Here is a 21,576-nt window from a genome sequence, read left to right as displayed (position 1 = left end):
AGAACTATGAACTAAAAACGAAGGACTGTAATGATACCGCATCTTGCGGTTGCTTAGGTACATTTTATAACAATAAATAAATTGGTTTATAGGAAAATAAAGGCGCAGTATCTATCACAGTTTTTCTGTGGACGCCTGACCGCGTCGTTAGAGAAAGGGCGAAAGAGGGAGTGAATGTGAAAAGAGAGAAAGAGGAACCATAGTGGAGAGCTGCGGAGTAATTTCGACCACCTTGGGGTCTATAACATGTACTGACATCGCACAGCACACGGACGCCTCTCCGTTTCGCCTCCATCGAAACGCAGCCGCCGGCGAAGAGGTTCGAACTCGGGTACATCAACACTGTAATCGGGCATTTTAATCACTGTGCCACCGCGGCGGGGCTTTATAACGTAATGCGGAGCCCATATTTTATAAACATCCACTGTCCACTTCCCATTTCATCTGGCGGCAAGTTAGCACGACAGCCGGTAGTGGCTAGTCAGTAAGTCACAAGAAAGTCATAGCCATCGTCGATAGCCATCGGAACACCGGCTAACTACAGGAAGCGTCATGCAGCGATGCTGGTGGCCAGTTGGTTAATGAGCCGCTGCTCCAATCGCTTTTTATGCTTACGCGAAATCAGCGACTGCGTTACCCAACAACAGCGGCCAATGCTTGAGCATCAATTGAATCCGAAATGGGGAATTGGAAATGAATATTTATCGCATACGACCCCAGCATATCGCATACGACCCCAGGTTACCGACATTCTAGTGGAAATTAAGAAGAAGAAATGGGCATCGGCAGGACATGTAGTGCGAAGAGAGGATAACCGATGGTCGCTGAGGGTAAGAAACTGGATTCCAAGGGAAGGAAAGCGTAGCAGGGGGCGGCAGAAAGTTAGGTGGGCGGATGAGGTTAAGAAGTTCGCAGGGGTCAAGTGGATGCAGCTAGCACAGAACCGGGTTAAGTGGAGAAATATGGGAGAGGCCTTCGCCCTGCAGTGGGTATAGTCAGGCTGATGATGATGATGATGATGATGATGATGATGATGATGATGATGATGATGATGATGATCCCAGCATATTCTAACGTGAGCATTCTCTGCCAGATAAAATATGACGCTTGGTATGCTTGTATTCGGGCTTTTCTATCATATCTCGCTCCAAGTCCATCCCAGGTAACGCCCCGTCCTGTTTGCTCACTACGGTCGTCTTTATGAGATGCGTTATGTGCAATGCTGCATCAATGGTTCACGAAGACCTCTTCTAGGAGTAGGCGCGATGTGTTCCTATTGCGCTTAAACAGAGCGCAACAAAATAATGCGACTAAAGTGAAATCTCTGTGCCATCGTCCAAACACCAAAACGTGTCAATTTTCAATATAGGCTACCTGCACTGGTGCCGCTGAAAGTTTTAGCTGCGGTGTGTGAAAAGCTGAAGTACAGTAGGGAAATGAGACCAATATTTGATCGGGAATAACTTACAGCCACTAACAGACATGACGACCCGATGAAGAAGCGAAGAGGCCGTGCAGTGCATTTGTTAAATACTCTCAAATAATGAAGGCATTGTACTATATTGTCCCTTACGGCGAAATGGCATAACAGGTCTATCTTTCCAGCACTCACGTATAGGGTACAGACTCGGAAACTAACGAAAACTATTGCACATAAACTGATACCAGTGCAAACATCTATGAAAAGGAAACGTATTGGTTTAACGTTAAAAAACAGCAAAACAGCGGACTAGGTCCGAGAACGAAGGTAAGTTGATGATATCCTGGTCGAAACCGGGACAGGGCTTGTGACGCAAAGGAAAGATAAGAAACGGTCAAATTCCTTCAATACTTTGACGGACTCTGAAACAGTCATTAAGGAAAATGGAGTGGATTGCAAGAGAAAACCAGTGTATGATGCAGGGGGGGGGGGGGGGTGCAGAAGTTAGAGAGGCGGCTAAGGTTAATGAAGCTGTCTCGAGTAATGTAGCTGCTGATGGCACAAGACAGGGTTGTTAATGAGATTTGAATGATATCATACTGTGGGCGTGTCCATACATGTGCGCTACAAACACACAAATCAATCATCAGCCCAGGTGGATAACATTGTCTGGCGACACCTTTCATCTAGCTTATGGGTGTTCAATTCGTACCGCTTGAATTGTAATACTTTGTAACGATGTTTTTCATTATTTTATTCTTCTCTTGCCCAAATTATGGAAGATCATTGTCTCAGTATTGCTATCGATGTGTCGCAGGCTGGGTATTTATTCGAAGCCTCGTGGAAGTGGATATGCGTTGTAAATGCAGAACAAGTAGTTGGGAAACAAGTACTTCCTTCGCCGACATGTACAGCCAGGCCAGCATGGTTGCCCATAGTGGCGACACTGGAAGGAACAAAGGAAAGATTAGTGTCAAAAAACTAGTCATAGATTCAGGCTGCTTTTAGCCACTCTTATTCATCAAACATATATAAATGAAAGAATACTCCAGCGTCATTCCCGTTTCTCAGGCGGGTATGGAATGCTTCCTTGAGACGCTTGGGAAGGTTGTGTGCAGTAAAAAAAAAAAGTTCGCTTAGCAAATATTCGGCGTCTCGTCGCTACTACATATTTTGTGATTTACATCAACCTATAAAACCTATAACCTATATCAACCTATAACGTCCATGTTCTACCACGGTTTCTCAGTCGTTAAGACATTCGATTGGTTTTACCCAAGGACACGGGTTCGAACCTGCTGCCGGTCGCTTATCTACGAAGGTGAAACGCAACGCCACCACTGCGCTCTGTGCGACATCAGTGAACATTAAAGAACTCCATGGGGTCGAAATTCTCAGAGCCGACCATTATGGCGTCCCTCATAGCCTGAGTCTCTTTGGAACGTTAAATAATATAGCCGTACACAACGCAAACAGAAATCTTCTGGCCCAATAATATGCCATATATATTTCCTTTTAGGCACAAGGAGTTAGGCGTTAAGTATCTGTCAATAATATTTAACGAAAGCCTAAACAAGGTGCCCTTTCGAATGGCTGCAAAGCAGTAAATGTAATTCTCACTCATTAATCCAGAGAACTCAGGGTTATTAAGTACAGATCAGTTTATACCTTCTGTCCATCGCTAGTTGCAGTTAGTAGAGAATTCCGCTTCCAAGTGTTTAAGGTGGATTCCGAAACGCAATACCTTATTTTACAGCGTACACTCTGAAGGGGGGCACGAGAGAGCTTTGCTTTGTACTTTTGATGCATTCCGACGAGCGCACCGCTGTAATGTTTTGCAGAGACTATCTCCGATACATTATCGAAGCATTGGGCTTGTTTGTTTAAAATTTTTACCCTCGACAATGCCCATCAAAGGGCCACTGTCCCGGGTATAACTTTTTAAGCAAAGGGGCCCAATGCTTCGATCATGTACCGGAGATTGTGCAAAAGGCTACAGCAATACGCTCGCCGCGAAGCAGCAAAAATACAAATCAAAGCTGTATCATCCTCTCCTCCACGCTGGACTGAATGCAATGAATGCCGCAGCGCGCGCTCCCTCGCCCGTTTCATTTTCGCGCACGCAGAGTATACATGGCCCCACCTCCCGCCAAACGCGGAGGAGGAAGGGGAATTTGTCTTGCGGAGGTTAGACGACCGGGCAAAAGAGTGAAAAACCTTTGCGAGGAAACGGGAGGAGAATCACGAGAGAATCGGGTGATTGCGGTGGCTGTAACTGCGCTAATAATTACTATTTTCAAATTAAATTTGCGGCCTTACGTTCTGGGGCTGAATTCCTCAAAGTCACCGGGCAAGAAAATATTTTCGACCGGATGGTAGACAGTGGACCTTTAAAAGATAGGAGGCGTGGAGAATTGGGAGAACATTTTTCGTTATTTACATTCTTGTCGGAATCAAGAAGAAATGAGCATGGACAGGACATGTAACGCGAAGGGAGAATAACCGATGGTAGCTAAGGGTAACAAATCGGATTTGAAATGAAGGCAAGCGTAGCCGTGGTCGGCACAGTTGAGGGGGGCGGGGGGGGGGGGGGGGGGGGAGATGAAGGAGGTGCGGATGAAGCTCAGAAGTTTGCAGGGGTAAAGTGAATGCAACTAATGCCGGAACGCGATTATTCAAGAAATATGGGAGAGGCCTTTGCCCTGCTGTGGGTATAGTCCGGCTGACGATGATGACGAACTGGACTACTGCTGCTGCTGTCAGGTCGCCTGGATTGCTGGGATCGCGAACAGGCACGTGTATGCAAGAAAAAATACACAAACACGCCCGTAGAGGGTGATTATAGCCCGAGCGCCGGACGATGAGCTTAAAGTCTCGCCTCTACTCCGCTCCCAAATACGATTCGATGAACCGCCACTCTCCTTTTCCACATGCGCCCGCTGGCCTTGTACTGCTGCAGGCGGGCTGTCTTTTTATTTTTTTATATCACGACAATGGTAACCTCGTCGATGGCTTTTGCGATCAATGAGGATGTTAGAGCTGCTGCTTTAAAACGAAACAAAGGAGATCAAACTTACCGTATTAGGGCACTCGTAGCCAGCGGGTGGTCCTAAACCTGGGGGATGCCCTTCTCTAAAGCGGCAGAAAGCAAACAAACAACTTCAAGTTAGCTTTACGTAAGGAGAGATTAAGGGGACAGTGAAGACAATTTTTACTCATTTTAATTTTCGTTTACACTTCGGTGTTTACTTTTTCACATCCGGACATGAAACCAGCGGTGGTGCGTGCTTTGTAACTCAAGACCGGCCATTGTTTGTTTTACCCCAGGCGCCAAATAATCAATTTACTGCTGATAAATTCTCATTTTAGAACAGCTTTCAAGATAAACACCCAGAAACCCTCGTTAACGAATCAGAGGTTACTCGCGAAAGCGGCTGGTGGAAGACAGTTTTTGTTCTTTTAAATTTCTTCTAAGTATAAATTATAAAGCTGTTTTTGATGAAGGTGTATCGTGTCTGTGGTCACAAGATACGTATACGGGGAGCGTATCACAGAGTTTAGAGCTGTAAAAATATTGAGCAGCCTGCCACATCACCTAAACACTTCTAACAACTTTTCTTTTGCAATAAAAAAGCACTACCTTGAAATGAATGTCATACCTTGAATTTATAATTAAACCCGTTAATCCATTTCTGAGACATCAGCCTGGAATATATGCATGCAGCCAGATACAGACACCATCATTTATGTATAGATTTCTATTGTTCTACCTACTGCAGAAAAGCTTTGTTCTCATGTATCGTGTCCATTATTCTGTTCTCCTGTATTGTATATGTATGATGCTTTAAAAAGACAAGCTATTTCGTACTAACTGTTTCTAATGGCTTATATGTTCTGCATGTTTTATGCGTTGTTTGATTTGTAAGCTCTTAGTTTATATAATCGGTGATATATGTATCTTTCTTTTGTTAGTATTCTTACAAACGTCGAGAGTGATGAATAATTTTCCTTAAAATGATTTACTATAACGCCCTTATTTGGATATACTGGGGACTGCATACTGGTATCCCTTTTCATGGGACCCGCTACCAGCCATTGGCTACGGGTCCAAACAGTGTTGGCGTATAGTTGTAAAGCAACAAAGAATAAAATAAATGAATGAATGAATGAATGAATGAATGAATGAATGAATGAATGAATGAATGAATGAATGAATGAATGAATGAATGAATGAATGAATGAATGAATGAATGAATGAATGAATGAATGAATGAATGAATGAATGAATGAAAGCGCAAGTCAAACGACAGACAAATTTCTGCCTGTCCTCTCAGTACCTGAAGCTTCCTTGCCGTATCTGAAGGCTTAATCACTTCATTTTTATTTCTTGGCATAAGGCGCAGAATATAAAATGTTCACGCTTGCGCTTGTGTGTAGGATCAGAGAGAGTGGGAATAAAAAGCCTTATGACAAACCTTTTGCCATATTATCCACACTATTGCCTCCAATATCTTACTGTTTTTCAGTGTCCAATATTTTCACTTGGTGGCACCAACAACTTTGGCACCAAACAAACAGACTGAGAGGGCACTGAAATCGACTGCTTAACAAGTTGACTCGCGCACGCAAGGATAGCAGAGCGGCGGTTGCAGTACCAGCAAGCGTGTTCGGAAACCGTTCGTGCACGAAATCAGCGCGCGTCCATGCGGTGATCTGTTTACAGCAGACACGTAACATTCGAGTTAAGTACCAATAATTGTCTACCTGAATATGGAACAACGACAAACGAATTGCATGAGGTTGTAAATAATATGCATAAATTCGACTGTATTCTGTGTTGCATTCTTCGAGCACTTTTGCGTTCTGGGAATGCCGAATTGTTCGAAAGAGAGACCACTCCTGTACGTGCAAGACGAGTCGCCTTGAGAGAAGAAAATTCCGACGTGAAGGAACAGGAGGCTCCTGGCGATAGAAAGCGAGCGCAACCAACCTTGGAGGGCTCCTTTCATGGGCCGGCGAAGTGGTGACAGGCGAGGCCGATGTGCAGATAATACGACGGCGGAACAGCATAACGACAGCCTAGTGCAAGAAAGACTGGATAATATAACTGGTTCACTCTGTGTTGAGTGTGTGACCGCATTTGGTTAGAGGGGAACTTCAAAGGTTCAGAATTTTTAAATAAGAATGAGAATGCGTTCTTTGTCATGCATGAGGGGTTTCGCTTGCTAGGGGGAAAATACCTAACATTGCAGATGACCAGGACGTACAACACAAACTTCCGTCACCAGAACGTCTAACTGCGCTATCGACTCATTCCTAGAAATTAATCTATCAATGAAGCAATGGAGAGTATTTATTTTTTTTTATTTAGAAAAGCTCTACAGCACATTTTGACCGATAGCCTGTGCATCGGTCGAAATATTTTCCAAATCTATGGTGGTCGAAATTGGTGATGGTAAGGCTATATTTTCTGTCGAACTCTATTGTGGTAAGGCTATGCAATTTGCGCAGCGATCACACTTGGTAGTGAGCTTAGATTCGCGCGCGCTGCGTCCTGTACGCCGTCACCTTCCCCAAGTTACGTCAACTCGCAATGGATTCAGGACAAACCGCTAACGTGTGGTCATTTTAAGATAAGTTACAATGTAACGAAATTTTCCAGTGTGCTGCAACTAAGGCCCAAAATGATCGATTTTGCCGAAACCTCTCTGAATCCTTACCTTGAAATCCAAGCCTCAAACCATAAGCGACACGAAACAGGACGGGTTGGCGCCCAAAACAAATTTATATTCAAACTCAAAATCATTAGTATACCTGGCATTTTTGTGAACTGAATTCTTGATTACCCTACTAAACGAACACAGTACGTTAGAATTGGCGAATGCAGCTCGACCATTTTTCCAGTCATGTCAGGGGTGTCCCAACGTAGTGTTCTGCGTTCCCTGCTATTCGTCATACACATCAATGACATCGTGAATGTTGTGAATCCGGGTGTGCAAATCAGGATGTTTGCTGATGATTGCATTTTGTACATAGATATCACAACTCAATATATGGTCATATTGTCTTTCAAACAGATTATATATTCAACTGGTGCAGTGTATGGGGATATTGACAAATGCTGACAAATCAGTATCCTTCCGTATTACTCGTAAAAAGCCCCGCTTACTTTTTTTTACTCCCTAGGTACTTCACCGCTGCGCAGAACTAACAACTACAAATATTTAAGTGATAACTGAAACTCTACGCTGACCCGCAATTTGCATACTGATACAATCTGCTCCTATTTTCTGAGACACCAACTCAAAAACGCTCCAACACAAATTCTGTTTTCTCTCAGAAGCACAATCTCTGTTGTCTTAGACACAAACTAAAAAAGGCCTTTCTTCGGTAAAATTACTCTCTTACTTCTTATTTATTAGGCCTTAGCTAGAGTATGCATGCATACCATGAGTTCCTCGCAAAAAGTCCTATATTAACCACCTTGAAAATATATAAATAAAGACAGTTCGGTTTATATTTACTAAATTCGCTAGGCTTGACTATATATAGGTATATACAGGGTGTTACAAGGAAGACTAAGTAATTTTAAAAAATAGACTTTTAGAGGTAAAATTATTTTTGTTGTAAGAAGTTATCAAGGGTCTGGACGCGTTCTATAAAACCGGTTAGATGTGCTCTTCAGTGGAATAATTACCTTAAATTCGTTAATTATCTTTTAAGTATTGCAATTCGGTGCATGATTATAATTTGGAAATTGTAGAGAATCACGAGTCAACGCGATATCCATTGTTCGTTTTATGAAAACTTAATTGTGCGGAGAACTGCAGCGCTCACAAACTCAGCTCTCCAGACGCGTGCAACGGGCTTCTTGCGGCAACTGAGCGCCTAAAAGTCACGCCCCCGTGTTGACGTCACTTACAGTTGTACACATTGCACGCACGCCACGCTTTATCTGTGGTTCTAAAGAAACGTGGCTCGCCGCTTCTCGGCCCAAGATAACGCGCGGCTAGCCTATGATTTGTGCAACTGTGATTGGAAGAGCACCGGACGCGTTATTCGGAGGTCGTGGGTTCGGATCCCACCATCGGCACGTTGTTTTTTCTTCTACTTTGTGTCTAATTATCTTTCCCCTTAACAGATTACATTACTAATTTCTGTGATTATCCAAGTAAACATTTAAAAAAGAAGACATACAGTACCATCCCCAACGCTTTCCTTGGCGTCGCCCACTGTTGGCTTCTTTCCTTTATATTGTCACAGAAGCCAGTGAAACTGGTTCAGCAGGTTTACTAGGACTAAGTAAAAGCACCGGCAATGTCAGGCACGGAACCGACTGGCGGGGCGAGCACCGAGAGCGAAGAAGACGAGCGCGTGCCAGTCTCCCGAGCTCGCCACATGGCGGCGCCAGTACGATAACATTGCGGCATTGCCCCTCCCGGTAGAAAAGGCATCGTCCCGGTGCCGAGTGGCGAGGTCGAGGATAACCGTAATCGGCGAGGATGCGCGTTCACATCAAGTAGTTAAACGAAGCAAAGAAAAAAAAAACACATGTAGCTTGACCTAGCGGGAGTAGAAGGACTTCATCCTGGCGACATGTACGACTTCCGATTGTGCTTGCCGTCGGGATGAGCGAACAGTTCCTTGCGGGGCCACTTCGTAGGTGACGTCGCTGATTTTGCGTTGTACTTCGTACGGGCCGAAGTAGCGGCGCAGAAGCTTCTCGGAGCGACCCCGCTGGCGAACAGGTGTCCACACCCAAACCTGATCGCCAGGGTTGTAAATTACCTCCCTGTGACGAAGGTTATACCGTCGAGCATCTTTAACTTGCTGTGTCCGGACTCTCAGTCTAGCCAGCTGGCGAGTGGCCTCGGCATGCTGGACGAATTGGTCAGCACCGGCAATCGATGGGTGGGCAACATCTGGCAGTAGCATTGCATCCAGCATGGTGACAGCTTCGCGACCGTACACCAAACGAAACGGTGTAAAGCGGGTCGTTTCCTGGACTGCGGTGTTTACGCAAATGTTGCATACGGTAGTATCTGGTCCCAGTTCTTATGATCTTCGTCGACGTACATAGAAAGCATATCGGCGATCGTCTTATTAAGTCGCTCAGTAAGGCCATTCGTCTGAGGGTGGTAAGCTGTTGTTCTGCGATGACAAGTGCCACTGAGCCGCATCACTTCCTGGGTTAGAGCTGAAGTAAATGCCGCGTGCCTCTGTCAGTTTAAACGATCGCAGGGGCACCGTGACGAAGGACCAGATTAAAGATGAAAAAGTTCGCAATATCAGTAGACGTGCCGTTGGGAAGAGCTTTCGTCTCACAATAGCGGGTCAGATAATCTGTGGCAACTATAATGTACCTGTTGCCCAATGATGAAATAGGAAATGGCCCGAGCAGGTCCATACCGACTTGGTGAAAAGGTACTCGCGGAGGAACAATAGGCTGCAGCAGACCGGCCGGCTTGACAGGTGGTATCTTCCGACGTTGGCAATCACGGCACGTCCTAACATAGCGCTGAACCATAGCGGCAAGCTTGGGCCAGTAGTACTTTTGTCGTACTCGTGCCAAGGTGCGCGAAAAACCGAGATGTCCGGCAGAAAGCTCGTCGTGGCATGCCTGCAAAACGTCGGTACGGAGCGGCGTTGGGACAACCAGCAGATACTGAATGTCTGTGGAAGCGTAGTTTTTCTTGTAGAGGACGCCGTCACGCAAGCAGAACGACGACAGGCCACGCGTGAAAAGGCGAGGCGGCGATGAGGCGGTTCCTTCGAGGTAATCGATGAGGGGCCGCAGTTCGGTGTCGTCTCGCTGCTGTTGAGCAAGATCTGGCGTCGAGAAAGCGCCGAGAAAGACGAAGTCCGGCAAGAAACACAGTGACGCTGACTGCCTATCCCGAGACCCTATCCCGTGTTCTTCAAGTGAAACAGAAGACTCCGTCTTTCTCGGCGCTTTCTCGACGCCAGATCTTGCTCAACAGCAGCGAGACGACACCGAACTGCGGCCCCTCATCGATTACTTTGAAGGAACCGCCTCATCGCCGCCTCGCCTTTTCACGCGTGGCCTGTCGTCGTTCTGCTTGCGTGACGTCTTCTGTTTCACTTGAAGAACACGGGATAGGGTCTCGGGATAGGCAGTCAGCGTCACTGTGTTTCTTGCCGGACTTGTACACAATAGTGACGTTGAACTCCTGTAAGCGGAGACTCCAGCGGGCTAACCTGCCCGAAGGATCTTTAAGGTTCGCTAACCAACAGAGTGAGTGGTGGTCGCTGACCGCTCTAAACGGCCGACCATACAAATACGGCCGAAATTTTGTTACCGCCCACACAACTGCAAGGCACTCCTTTTCGGTCGTAGAATAATTCGCTTCGGAACGAGACAGGGTGCGGCTGGCGTAAGCAATCACCCGCTCAACGCCTTCTTGCCACTGAACGAGAACTGCACCGAGACCAACGTTACTGGCGTCGGTAAGCAATTCTGTGTCGGCCTCCTCGTCGAAGTGGCCAAGTACGGGCGTTGTTTGAAGGCGCTTGCGAAGCTCCTCGAAGGCCCTTTGCTGCTCGTCGGCCCAGATGAAAGGCTGGTCGTCCTTTGTTAGACGAGTCAATGGTTCCGCTATTCGGGAGAAGTCGTGCACAAATCTCCTGTAATATGCACAGAGGCCCAAAAACCGACGCACGGAACTTTTATCAGTGGGGGTCGGGAAAGCAGCTACGGCAGCCGTCTTCTCTGGATCAGGGCTAATTCCCTCAGCACTCACGACGTGACCCAGGAACTTGAGCTGTTGGAATGCAAAGTGGCATTTTTCTGGTTTTAGTGAGAGTCCGGCCCCGCGGATGGCATTTAGCACGGCCGTCAATCGTTTGAGGTGCTCTTCGTAGGTCGCAGAGAAAATGACAACGTCGTCAAGGTAGACGAGGCACGTCTGCCATTTCAGGCCGGCTAGGACAGTGTCCATCATTCTTTGAAAGGTTGCGGGAGCGGAACACAAACCGAAGGGAAGCACCTTAAATTCGTACAGTCCGTCAGGAGAAATGAATGCGGTTTTCTCTCGATCACGTTCATCGACTTCGATCTGCCAGTACCCACTGCGTAGATCGAGCGATGAAAAGTATCGGGCGTGGCGAAGTCGGTCGAACGAGTCATCGATTCGAGGCAATGGATAGACGTCCTTTTTCGTAATTTTGTTAAGCCTCCTATAGTCGACGCAGAATCTGAGTGCTCCGTCCTTTTTAGCGACCAGCACAACTGGTGAGGCCCATGGACTTGTGAACGGCTGGATCACATCATCGCGGAGCATTTCATCAACTTGCGCCCGAATAGCCTCTCGTTCTTTCGGCGATACTCGGTAGGGGTGTTGGCGGATAGGGCGCTCGGTGGGATCAACTATAATTCGATGTTTGGTCACTGACGTCTGTTTCACTTTGGAAGTGACGGCAAAGCAGTCACGGTAAGTGTCTAGAATTGCTTGAAGGCGGCGTTTCTGGGTAAGAGACAAAGCTGGGTTCACGTCAGTTTGAACAGTATGTCCAGTGCTCTCGGGAGGGTTCTCGTTGGCAAGAGAAAGGGCGCAATGGGCGGATGGCGCACTGACTTCGTCAAAATAAGCAATAGCTGTACCTTGTGGTAAATGGCGGTATTCGGCACTAAAGTTCGTTAAAAGAAGTTCAGTTCGTTTATTTCTCAAGGCAAAGATCCCCCGAGCGACGCAGACTTGTAGGCTCAACAATAAATTCACGTTCGTTTCCGCGAGGCCTTGCAAGGCGGGGGGGTTGTCGCACTGCACTGTAACAAACAAGCTGGTGCGTGGAGGTAGAGTGACATGGTCGTCGCACACTCGGAAAATTGGCATGTCTGTGTAGTCGTCGCTGTGCTGTCTGTACTCGTCGGAAATTGCGCGGTGAGTGGAGCAAGTCACCATGAAGTCACGGAGGTCGATGACTGCGTCGTTTTCTCTAAGAAAATCAAGGCCGAGAATCAGGTCCTTGGAGCACTCTGCTAGCACAACAAAGCAACACGAGAAAGTTACGTGGTGAATCTCGACGCGAGCGGTGCACACTCCGAGCGGCGTTACCACATGCCCTCTGGCTGTCCTTATCGAGGCTCCGTGCCAAGGAGTCAGGACTTTTCGCAGAATGGTAGCAAGGCCATGACTCATAACGCAAAAATCAGCGCCGGTATCTACAAGGGCAGTCGTGTTGTGGTTATCAACGACGATCGGTATCTCGGCGGAATGCAGCTCACCGTCGACAAAGTGCGGCGTGTCAGGGATCGTCGGGCTGACGGGTCGTTCGTTGCGTCGAATTACGGCGTCGAAGGTAAGCTTCTGTGATCGTCGGAAGGTCGTCGGACTCGTTGGTCGTGCGGTGCGTCGATTGGGGGCGTCGGAGGAAAGCTTCGGCGATCGTCGAAAAGTGGTCGGATTGTTCGTCGGAGCGAAGGGTCGGAGGTCGGTCTGTGTGATCGAATCGGTGAGCGGAGGATGTTGGTCGTAGTGTCCATCGACGGCGGCCCTACCCCCGAGGGTCGCCGTCTTCAGTTTTCCCGGTGCGGACTTGGGGACTGCCTGAGGAAAGAACGGCGGCTGGTGGAAAACTGTCTCGGCGGTGGTGACCTGGACTGGCGTCGCTGGAGGGACGCAGGTGGGACGTGGTCGCTGAGGTATTGGTCGATGTCCCGAGGTCGTTCGCCATAGCGCGGCCGAGGGGCATCCGGGGAAAATCCGCGCAAGCCCATCCGTCGGTACGGGCAGTGGCGCAGAACGTGACCGGCTTCGCCGCAGTGAAAGCACAAAGGCAGATTGTTCGGCGTGCGCCACGCGTGTGCTTTGCGAATGGGTGGTCGCGCTTCAGGCACCCCAGTCGAAACTGGATATTGGGGTGGAGGACGAGCGGGAGGAGCAGGGTTGCAGGGTGCCAATGGTTCAGGCGCAGGGGTACGCAACACGTCGCTGTACGTCATGATCTGTGGCGCAGGCGGCTGGGGCGACGGTACTGATGGTACTGCTTGGCGGAGCTCTTCGCGCACAATATCCGAGATGCCCCCAACACGTGGATGTTGTTCGAGAGAGGGCAGCTTTTGCAGCTCTTCGCGCACGATGCTTCGGATAAGTTCGCGAAGGGCTTCCCTGTCGTTTCCGGCCATTGGCAAGCGGAAGTCTACGGCAGCGATGTTTGCAGAGCGATCAAAATGTACAAATCGCTGATTCAAGGCACGCTCGATGCTTGTTGCTTCTTTCGTAAAATCAGCAACAATACGTGGAGGGTCACGTACAAGGCCAACGAACAGCTGCTCCTTGACGCCTTGCATAAGGTAGCGCACCTTCTTTGCCTCCGACATGGACGGATCCGCCCGGTTGAAAAGACGAGTCATTTCTTCCACGAACATGGCGACGCTTTCATTAGGCCGCTGTGCTCGGGACTGTAGAGCGAGTTCGGCCATCTCTTTTCTTGTATCGTTGCCGAATGTTGCGAGCAGCTGCAGCCGGAAATCCTGCCAGGTGGAAATGGTAGCCTCATGGTTTTCGAACCACATCTTGGCGGCGTCTTCTAGTGCGAAATAAACATTGTGCAATTTTCGCTCCTCGTCCCACGCATTAAACACAGCGACCCGGTCGTAGCTGGTCAGCCAGTCCTCAACGTCTTCGAACTTGTCGCCATGAAACGGCGTGGGCATACGTGGAGTATGGCAGATCAGCTGCTGGGCACTCACGGAAAGCTGAGTGGTGGTCTGAATTGCCGCTGTAGTCATCGTGGTTCGCGGCGGGAGAACAAAAGGACCACACTCGGGTGCTAAGCCTCTCAAGCGACGTCTCGCCTTGTGCACAGGTGTCGTGTCCACGGTGTGTAGATGGGCGTAGGGGGCAGCCAGAGGCTCTTCGTACATGGGATCTACCCAGCACCTCCACCAAAAATGTCACAGAAGCCAGTGAAACTGGTTCAGCAGGTTTACTAGGACTAAGTAAAAGCACCGGCAATGTCAGGCACGGAACCGACTGGCGGGGCGAGCACCGAGAGCGAAGAAGACGAGCGCGTGCCAGTCTCCCGAGCTCGCCACATGGCGGCGCCAATATATATATATATATATATAGACACGAGCCCCTCGTTACACGCTGACGAAAAAGAAGCAGTCCTTTCTTTTGACGCTGTCCTTTTGATGCGGTCACAGACGATCATGCACTCTGATGGCTTTCATCACTCAACGATTCCTCCGGACACTTGGCACGGTGGGCTCTGCTGCAATAATATAATATCTGTGTTATTTAACAATCTGGTCGCAAGAATCAAGACGCCGATGCTTTCTCTTGCTCGCTACTTCCAGCCAAGCTCGCCAGCCTGTCTTGGACTCCACGGCACCTTCGCTCTACGTCAGTGACATGCCCGCCGAACAACGAAAGGATCCATAGACTGCCTCTTTTCTTGCCTACCTCTTCAACCCTTTCGCGATTACCCTTTCAGGCACCCTTCGCCGCGAAGCTTCCCACCATGAGATTCAGGATAATCTCCTTTACCGGTGCAACTATAACTAAAGTGGACGGAAAGGGGTCCTCGTGATTACGCGTCATCTAATGACTCAAATATGTACAGCTTTCCACCCTGATCCACAGTACGTTCACGCCGGAGTTTTCAAGACGTACACTCGAGTCCGTATTCGCTACTATTGGCGCGGAATCTACAACTCGGTTCTCAAGTAGACCCGCCTGTCACCATTCGGCTGGCGAGTTACAGCCTCTCGTGTCCGGTTAGACCCTTCGACTGCATTGGTATTGAACTCTATGGCCCTCTTCTGTGCACAGCTGATGGCAATCGCTGGGTCAATGCCGCCGTCGACCACCTGACGCGATATGCAGAAACCGCCGCTCTCCCAGCCAGCTGCTACAGCCCGAGATGTGGGCGTTTTTTTTTTTTTGTTTTTTTTTATTGAAGAACTTTATTCGCCGCCACGGTACTCCTCGTTAATTGCTGAGCGATAGAGGCCGTGCTTTCTTACCTGAGGGCGTTCAAGCCCTGCTCGCTCAGTGCAATATCATTCACCGGACTTGCACCACCTATACCACCCGCAAACAAACGGCCTTATTGAAAACCTTAACTAACTGGCCCCCCATCGCACTCAATTAAACGGCATTGATTTAATCGCACCCTCGGTGATATTATCGCGAAGTACGCTGGGTCCAACCACATGAAGTGGGACATTGTCCTTCCTTATATCACCTGCGCGTACAACACTCCTACGTAATCAAGCACGAGTTTCTCTCCGTTCTTTTTGCATTAAGGTTGGCATCCATTCGCTCCCCTTCATACTGTCCTGCCCTACAAACCTGACGCATCTTAATGTACCACAGTGACCGAAGCTGCACAGCACGCCGAAAAGTGCCGCCAGATTGTCCGGTCGTTCACGGCCGACTCTCATTGGCGTCAAAAACATCGCCATGACACCGATCAAATGAATTATGCACCGCACTTCGATCCCGGCTCACACCTGTGGCTATGGGTTCCATCCGGCAGCCCCGTCCTCTCAACAAAACTATACCACACAACATGGGGATGTAGTTCAAGCCCCATAATGCCCACAATAAATAGCCTTAGTCCTGAGCAGTGGGAGGACCTTCTAGCCGACTCGGACGCACAGCATCCGCTCATGCTGGTGCAGCGAATCAGAGCCGCTGCTGAGACCAACGGACTCCTGGATAGAGGACTTCCGACCACTGCTCTTTCCTAACTCACTCCCCCTAACCCCCAATTTTCCCTATTAAAGTTTATCAATCAATCAAACAACAAAACACATTTTCAAGTACCATCACCCTTCCGTGTCGCTGAGCGTGCTTCACCAATGAATTGCACTGTTGAGCCGCTTGCGCCATCTACCGATTTGCGGCGCCACGGTCGTGAGACGGTACCACGTACGGCCGGTCTCGAGGGAGAGCACGAGCGCGCCGGCCGTGACTGTACATATGCAGCGCCTTAAGCCGTTCTACGACCCCATTGTATCTTCATCCCCTGAAGTCACCGGGCAGGCTCCTTTTCCTCTAGAGGGGGAGGAGGGACGGGTCCCTCGTTAAACCCTGAAGAAGAAGCAGTCTGTCGCATTGCTATCGCGCAGATCGTGCTGGTCTGGATCCCCCCCTTCCTCGCCGTCCGCGACGTCATAAATAAAACATTCTTCTACAAAACAAATAAATAAAATGCTTGAAAACTGCATTCGGGAAGGCTCTTCAAAGATGGGCATAGTTACGCGCGGCTTCATGGACGCTATGAGCTGCTGGCTACGTGACGATTGTAGCCCCCACGTTGCAGCGCTTAGTTTGCAATCTTTACACAATCGATCAAATGGCCTCCAGAACTTTCGCCTAGCACGGGTATGGCACAGTGGGTAAAAACGATCGTGTCATCGAAATACTTGCACTGCAAATACTTGCAACTGCGCTATACTCACTCAGAGGAAATAAGCAATGAAGTCAAGGCCAAGAAGAAAAGTCCCCAGCGACTCATGTACATAATTTGCAGAAACTGCAGAACCGTGTTTGGCTATAGGAATGACGTAGACTGAACAAGTCGTGAAGATTCTTCAATCAATCTGTTTCGAATTTGCATTCAGCTATAAGGCTTCCATAAACAGTCTCTAATTATTCTACTTTTTTTTTTAATTGTTATGCAGCCCCATGTTAATGTATCGCTGCCGTTAAGTCATCATTTAGGAGGCCGCGTCGCGCTGCGAACTCAGAATTCATTATTATTAAACAAGCTCCGTCCAAAGAATTTCTGGGTGTTACAAATTTCGCTATTTATGATGGACGAATTATAAATTCACTTCAATTTCTTGTGAGCAGTTGTGCAAGTCGCGATATTAGAAGAAAAATATATGCCCCTAATCAACGTCGCTTAGGAGAGCGAGGAGGGCAAACCTCCGTTCAACATAAGATTTATTTGGAATTCTTCAGCGTAACATGGGCGAAACATATCAGTCTGGTTTTGTGTAATGTCACCGCCACACTCGAGGAAGCCCCTACCACCGCCCCCCCCCCCCCCACTACACATACATACACACACATTTGTCTTCCACTCCAAAATCGAACACATGACGCAGAACATAATCCTCCGAAAGGCTCACTAACTGCCTGCCTGCTCCTCCAGAATATTTATCCACTAATAAACAACCTCCCTCCGCCATCCAGAAACTCAACCGTTCACCCTCCTGAACTCCTCCAGAAACCACTAGCCACCCAGACACCCCAATTTCCCCTTCATCAAACTTCGCTGTCCAAAAGCTGCCACCAACTATCACTAACCCACCACAATGCTACAGGAACCGCTCGACACTTACCACCCACCTACATCCTTCAGAAGGCCCCGCCCGTCGCCCATCGACTCACCTCCTTCATATACTGAAAGCCCTAAATTGTAAAGAAAACGCCCTATCAAAATAGAACTTAAGGCCTCAACAGGAGGGCGAACCCTATAGAAGCAAAGTGAAAAACAAATACTCTTAGTGGATGCTTTCTGCATCACATTATATGAACGCAAAGCACCTTGCAACGCATGGAAGGCTCTTCATGGTGTTTCCTATCTTTGAAAGCAGAACAAAAAACTAATCGGCTATCTCTTTGTTAACAGCAAATGTAAGCTATAAATGAAACGCAGAAAAATTCAGGGATTTAATACCGATTACATGAAAGATGAAGTGTAGCTGTATGATGATAAATATTTTTGGACGTTATCATCTAAACCTTTTCAACGGTATTGGCCTCGAGATCGAGCAGAGTCGCCACCTTGCGGCTCAGCGGCGAAACCTACTCAGTGTGGATGCGTTTTCTCGTCGCGTGCCAGCCCGCAGTGATTTACGCGCGCGCATGCGGCGTGTACAGGAGTGTTTTTGCTTGTTTCGCCGTTCCTGTGTGCTTTTGCTTACCTATATCCCTCTTGCAAAATAAATATGAACAGTCTATAACCCCACGCTTCATTAAAAAATATATACTTCTCCGTATCAAGCATGTCACGCTTGGATAAGGACATCATCCATTGCGGTCTTCGGCGCTTGAGATCTTTTGACATGCAATATCTCAAACGAAGTGGTACTGTCGTTACCGCCGTGTCAAAGCAAAACAGGTCGCTGCCGTCAATAAAAGTTAATGCGAACGCTCAGAAATCGCATATTCCCGTTTCTGTTTGGAATACCGCAGCTACTAAAACATATGCCACCGCAGAGTGCTTCATATAGCAGAATTCAGTTTGAACAGACCACTGTATGCCTACTATGCTTTCTGTATGCACGATAGACTTGATGAGTACATTTCTTTTTTTTTTCTTTTTTTTCTTTTGCTTTTAAACCTCTGCCGCGGTGTCTCAATGGTAAGGGCGCTCGACTGCTGATTTAGAGAACGGGAGATTCAATCACAACCGTTTCGAAAGGCGCTTTTCTGCTGTGGGATTTGACTGCACAAAGCAATCCCACGTGGCAATTGTGGTGTTAATAATGAAAAAAAAAACGACACCAAAACCAGCCTCTGCAATCATCCGTCATAGTCGATGCCGCTTTCATGCGTTAAACGCGGGCCAATATGCATTTTTCTTTTTCTTTTTTGTTGTTGTTGTTGAATGCTTCTGTGCATCTGTAAAAGTTTTTGTGCGCACATTTTGCTTTAGAGAAATGCTCGAATGTTTGGGAAACATTCCCTGCACCTAATTGTTACCCTAAATATTACATAATACACCTAGATTAATGTACTTTACTGGTAGCCTATTATAACCATTACAATCCCTTTTCATCCAAGTGCTGCTTTCCGAGCAAACTCGTCGTTTCTGACAAGGGGAGTAAAACAGCTTCATGCGGGCTTAAATATCAGTGTTTATCTCGGGAATAAATACATTTTTATAGTCGCATGATAAAATGACCTCTATTTCTTTCGGAATAGTTTTATATCCGGCATCTGTTTTGGAAGGAATCCTAATATTTTACTTCGCATAAGATTTAGTCACTGCTAAATAATTAGGGATAAAGAAATTTTCAGCCTGTACAATTGCTTCCCAGAACATGACACTGCCCATGCGCAGTTTATAACGATGTCTTCGCAGCGAGTAATTCGTAGCTTGCACTTTAACGTTACTGAAAATTATTCGCTAATTATTGTAAATTCTGTCAAGTGTGTAAAAGTTGTCTCACACGGTGAAATTTATTGGCGTTGCAAAACAAAATAATTACAGTACTAATTTACCGTTGTATATTAACATCACACACATCAGAAATCCCTTATACTTTCCTCGGTTTCAGGAAATCATTTACAGTTAGTAGCGCATGCATTAATATACTATCACATTCTATTACAGTGGCCGCAAAAAGCATCTAGGCAAATTCAATCCACTTAGCGCTGTACACGTGAACAATCAGCTTTCCTGTGCGGCGAGGTTTCCTGTATAGTGTCGGCGTGACTGGGCCAGAGTTGATGTGCACTCAGTCTAAAGCAACTTGCCATGCAGTGCGCTGCCAGTGCTACATTTAACCTGCCTAATCCGCGAGTCAAGTACGATATAATGAACCAGGCTTTCTCGATTCAGTCTAAAGTACTACAGGTCAGAGCACGAACCTTGTATCTGCGTGGGCTTGACACTAAATTCGGCAGTCTCACTCGCATGAGACACGCGCAAACTGTTTAAAAGTCGATAAGAAAAACAAAGCTGTCATTAGGCAGGCCCAAGCATCAGGCGCGTGAGCGCGGTACAGCGCAAGAAACGCGCAAAGTAAATCTAGAAGACTGGGGGTTGCGTGCTTTATTTTCCTAAAATTCGCTCTTCTTCTGCTGGATTGCCAAAATCCTTGGATTTTTTTCAGCAATATTGCAGAAATACTGCACAATACACGTTTTCATAGCAACAAACCCGCCGTAAACTCGGAAGCAGACCTACGCAGAGTGCGTTTCTGCGAACGCCGCCGGCTGCCGATCCACACTACCGGAGTGACGGTGGCGCCACCTCTAGGTCGATCTCGCGGCGAATATGGCTTGCTGTGACATAAGGTTGAATTTTTAATCACAGTTACTTAACAGCTGATAATTAATTACGAACACAAACTAATGTAAAGCAGTCGTTGACAATATAAGCTATGTAATCATAGTATATGACGATGCTGCAGCGTCAACTTCAATTTTAAAACCCAAATAACTAATTAATTGTAATGACGTTTTACATTTAGGCAGAGCAACAGCACTCGACATAAGCTATCCAGCGAAATGACTCGATGGCGTGCCATAAAGTGCGATTTTCAGTCCCGATTCACTAATACCATTAATTACGACACGTAATTACTGAATCACTCAGCTAGTCATGGTGTCATACACCGCTTAACCATAGCATATTGTCACGTCCTGACACACAGAGACCGGACGGCAGCAGAGACCTCCCGTGAACAGAGCAATGGGGACAACTAGCGCAACAGCAGCAGAACCAGATCGAGCGCAAGTCACAGCAGCAGCATCGTCTTCATTGAAACTATCGCGCTTCATCTTTGTCAGGCACTACACTGCATCTCTTCCCGAAAATGCATCGTCCATATGTTAAGCTGAAAGGAAGAAAACACACCTGCACATGCAAAAGTAGTGCCTGCACGTCCTGCTTGGCGATGAATAATGTAGCGCCAACAAAGACCTCAGGTCAACGGGGGCAACGAGGAGAACCAGCGCAGCAGCTGCGGAACCAGATCGTGCGCAAGTCATAGCAGCAGCATCGTCTTCGTCGAAGCAATCGCACTTCGTCTTCTTTCAACGCTATAATATTATACTAAGTGAGGTTTGCCGCTAGGCAGGCTAGTCCCAGTTTGGTCTTAGTTGAGCTTGAACATAGCATGAAGCTTACCCGGAGATACCGCATCGGTCGCCGAGTTTGTAACTGAAGTAGAAGAGCTATTGGTCCGCTAGGCACACCGCATCCTAGGACGGATCATAGATAACGGTAACACACTGGAGCTTGGCTCCGCCACGCCGGCAGGCGGAGGCGACCCGTTAAAAAGGGGACAGCCGTCATCACCATCACCACCTTCGGGGGTTTTCCTCATCAGCCACATTTGTACTGGAGAGCGCATTCGACTTTCTTCAGCGCATTTTAGGTAAGTAGTGGTCGTGCGTATAACCTCGACGATGGGCTTAAGGAAAGGCGGAGGTGCCGACCAG

At 47.6% G+C, this 21,576-nt stretch overlaps 1 protein-coding gene across 3 annotated transcripts in view; it reads right to left on the bottom strand.

Annotated features, from left to right (window-relative positions):
• Window positions 1-2,161: 2,161 nt before the first annotated feature.
• Window positions 2,162-21,576, bottom strand: part of LOC146190932 (uncharacterized) — an 86,820-nt gene continuing 67,405 nt past the window's right edge. For 2 of the 3 annotated variants that reach the window (XR_014706588.1, XR_014706589.1), the window contains 2 exons: window positions 4,498-4,552; window positions 2,162-2,366 (listed from right to left, as the gene is read on the bottom strand). Coding sequence is in view for 1 of the 3 variants with exons in the window: in XM_084601332.1 (XP_084457458.1) it covers window positions 2,247-2,366; window positions 4,498-4,552; window positions 16,854-16,915 (237 nt within the window). In the remaining 2 variants the exon portion in view is untranslated. Of the gene's footprint in view, window positions 2,367-4,497; window positions 4,553-16,853; window positions 16,965-21,576 lie in introns of those variants that run through there. The other variant, XM_084601332.1, reaches the window with a different exon arrangement.

The sequence above is a fragment of the Amblyomma maculatum genome, chromosome 4 (assembly GCF_055883805.1).
Source record: "Amblyomma maculatum isolate TAMU_Amacu chromosome 4, ASM5588380v1, whole genome shotgun sequence".
Classification (NCBI taxonomy): domain Eukaryota; kingdom Metazoa; phylum Arthropoda; class Arachnida; order Ixodida; family Ixodidae; genus Amblyomma; species Amblyomma maculatum.
This window is presented reverse-complemented; position numbering and strand designations above follow the sequence as displayed.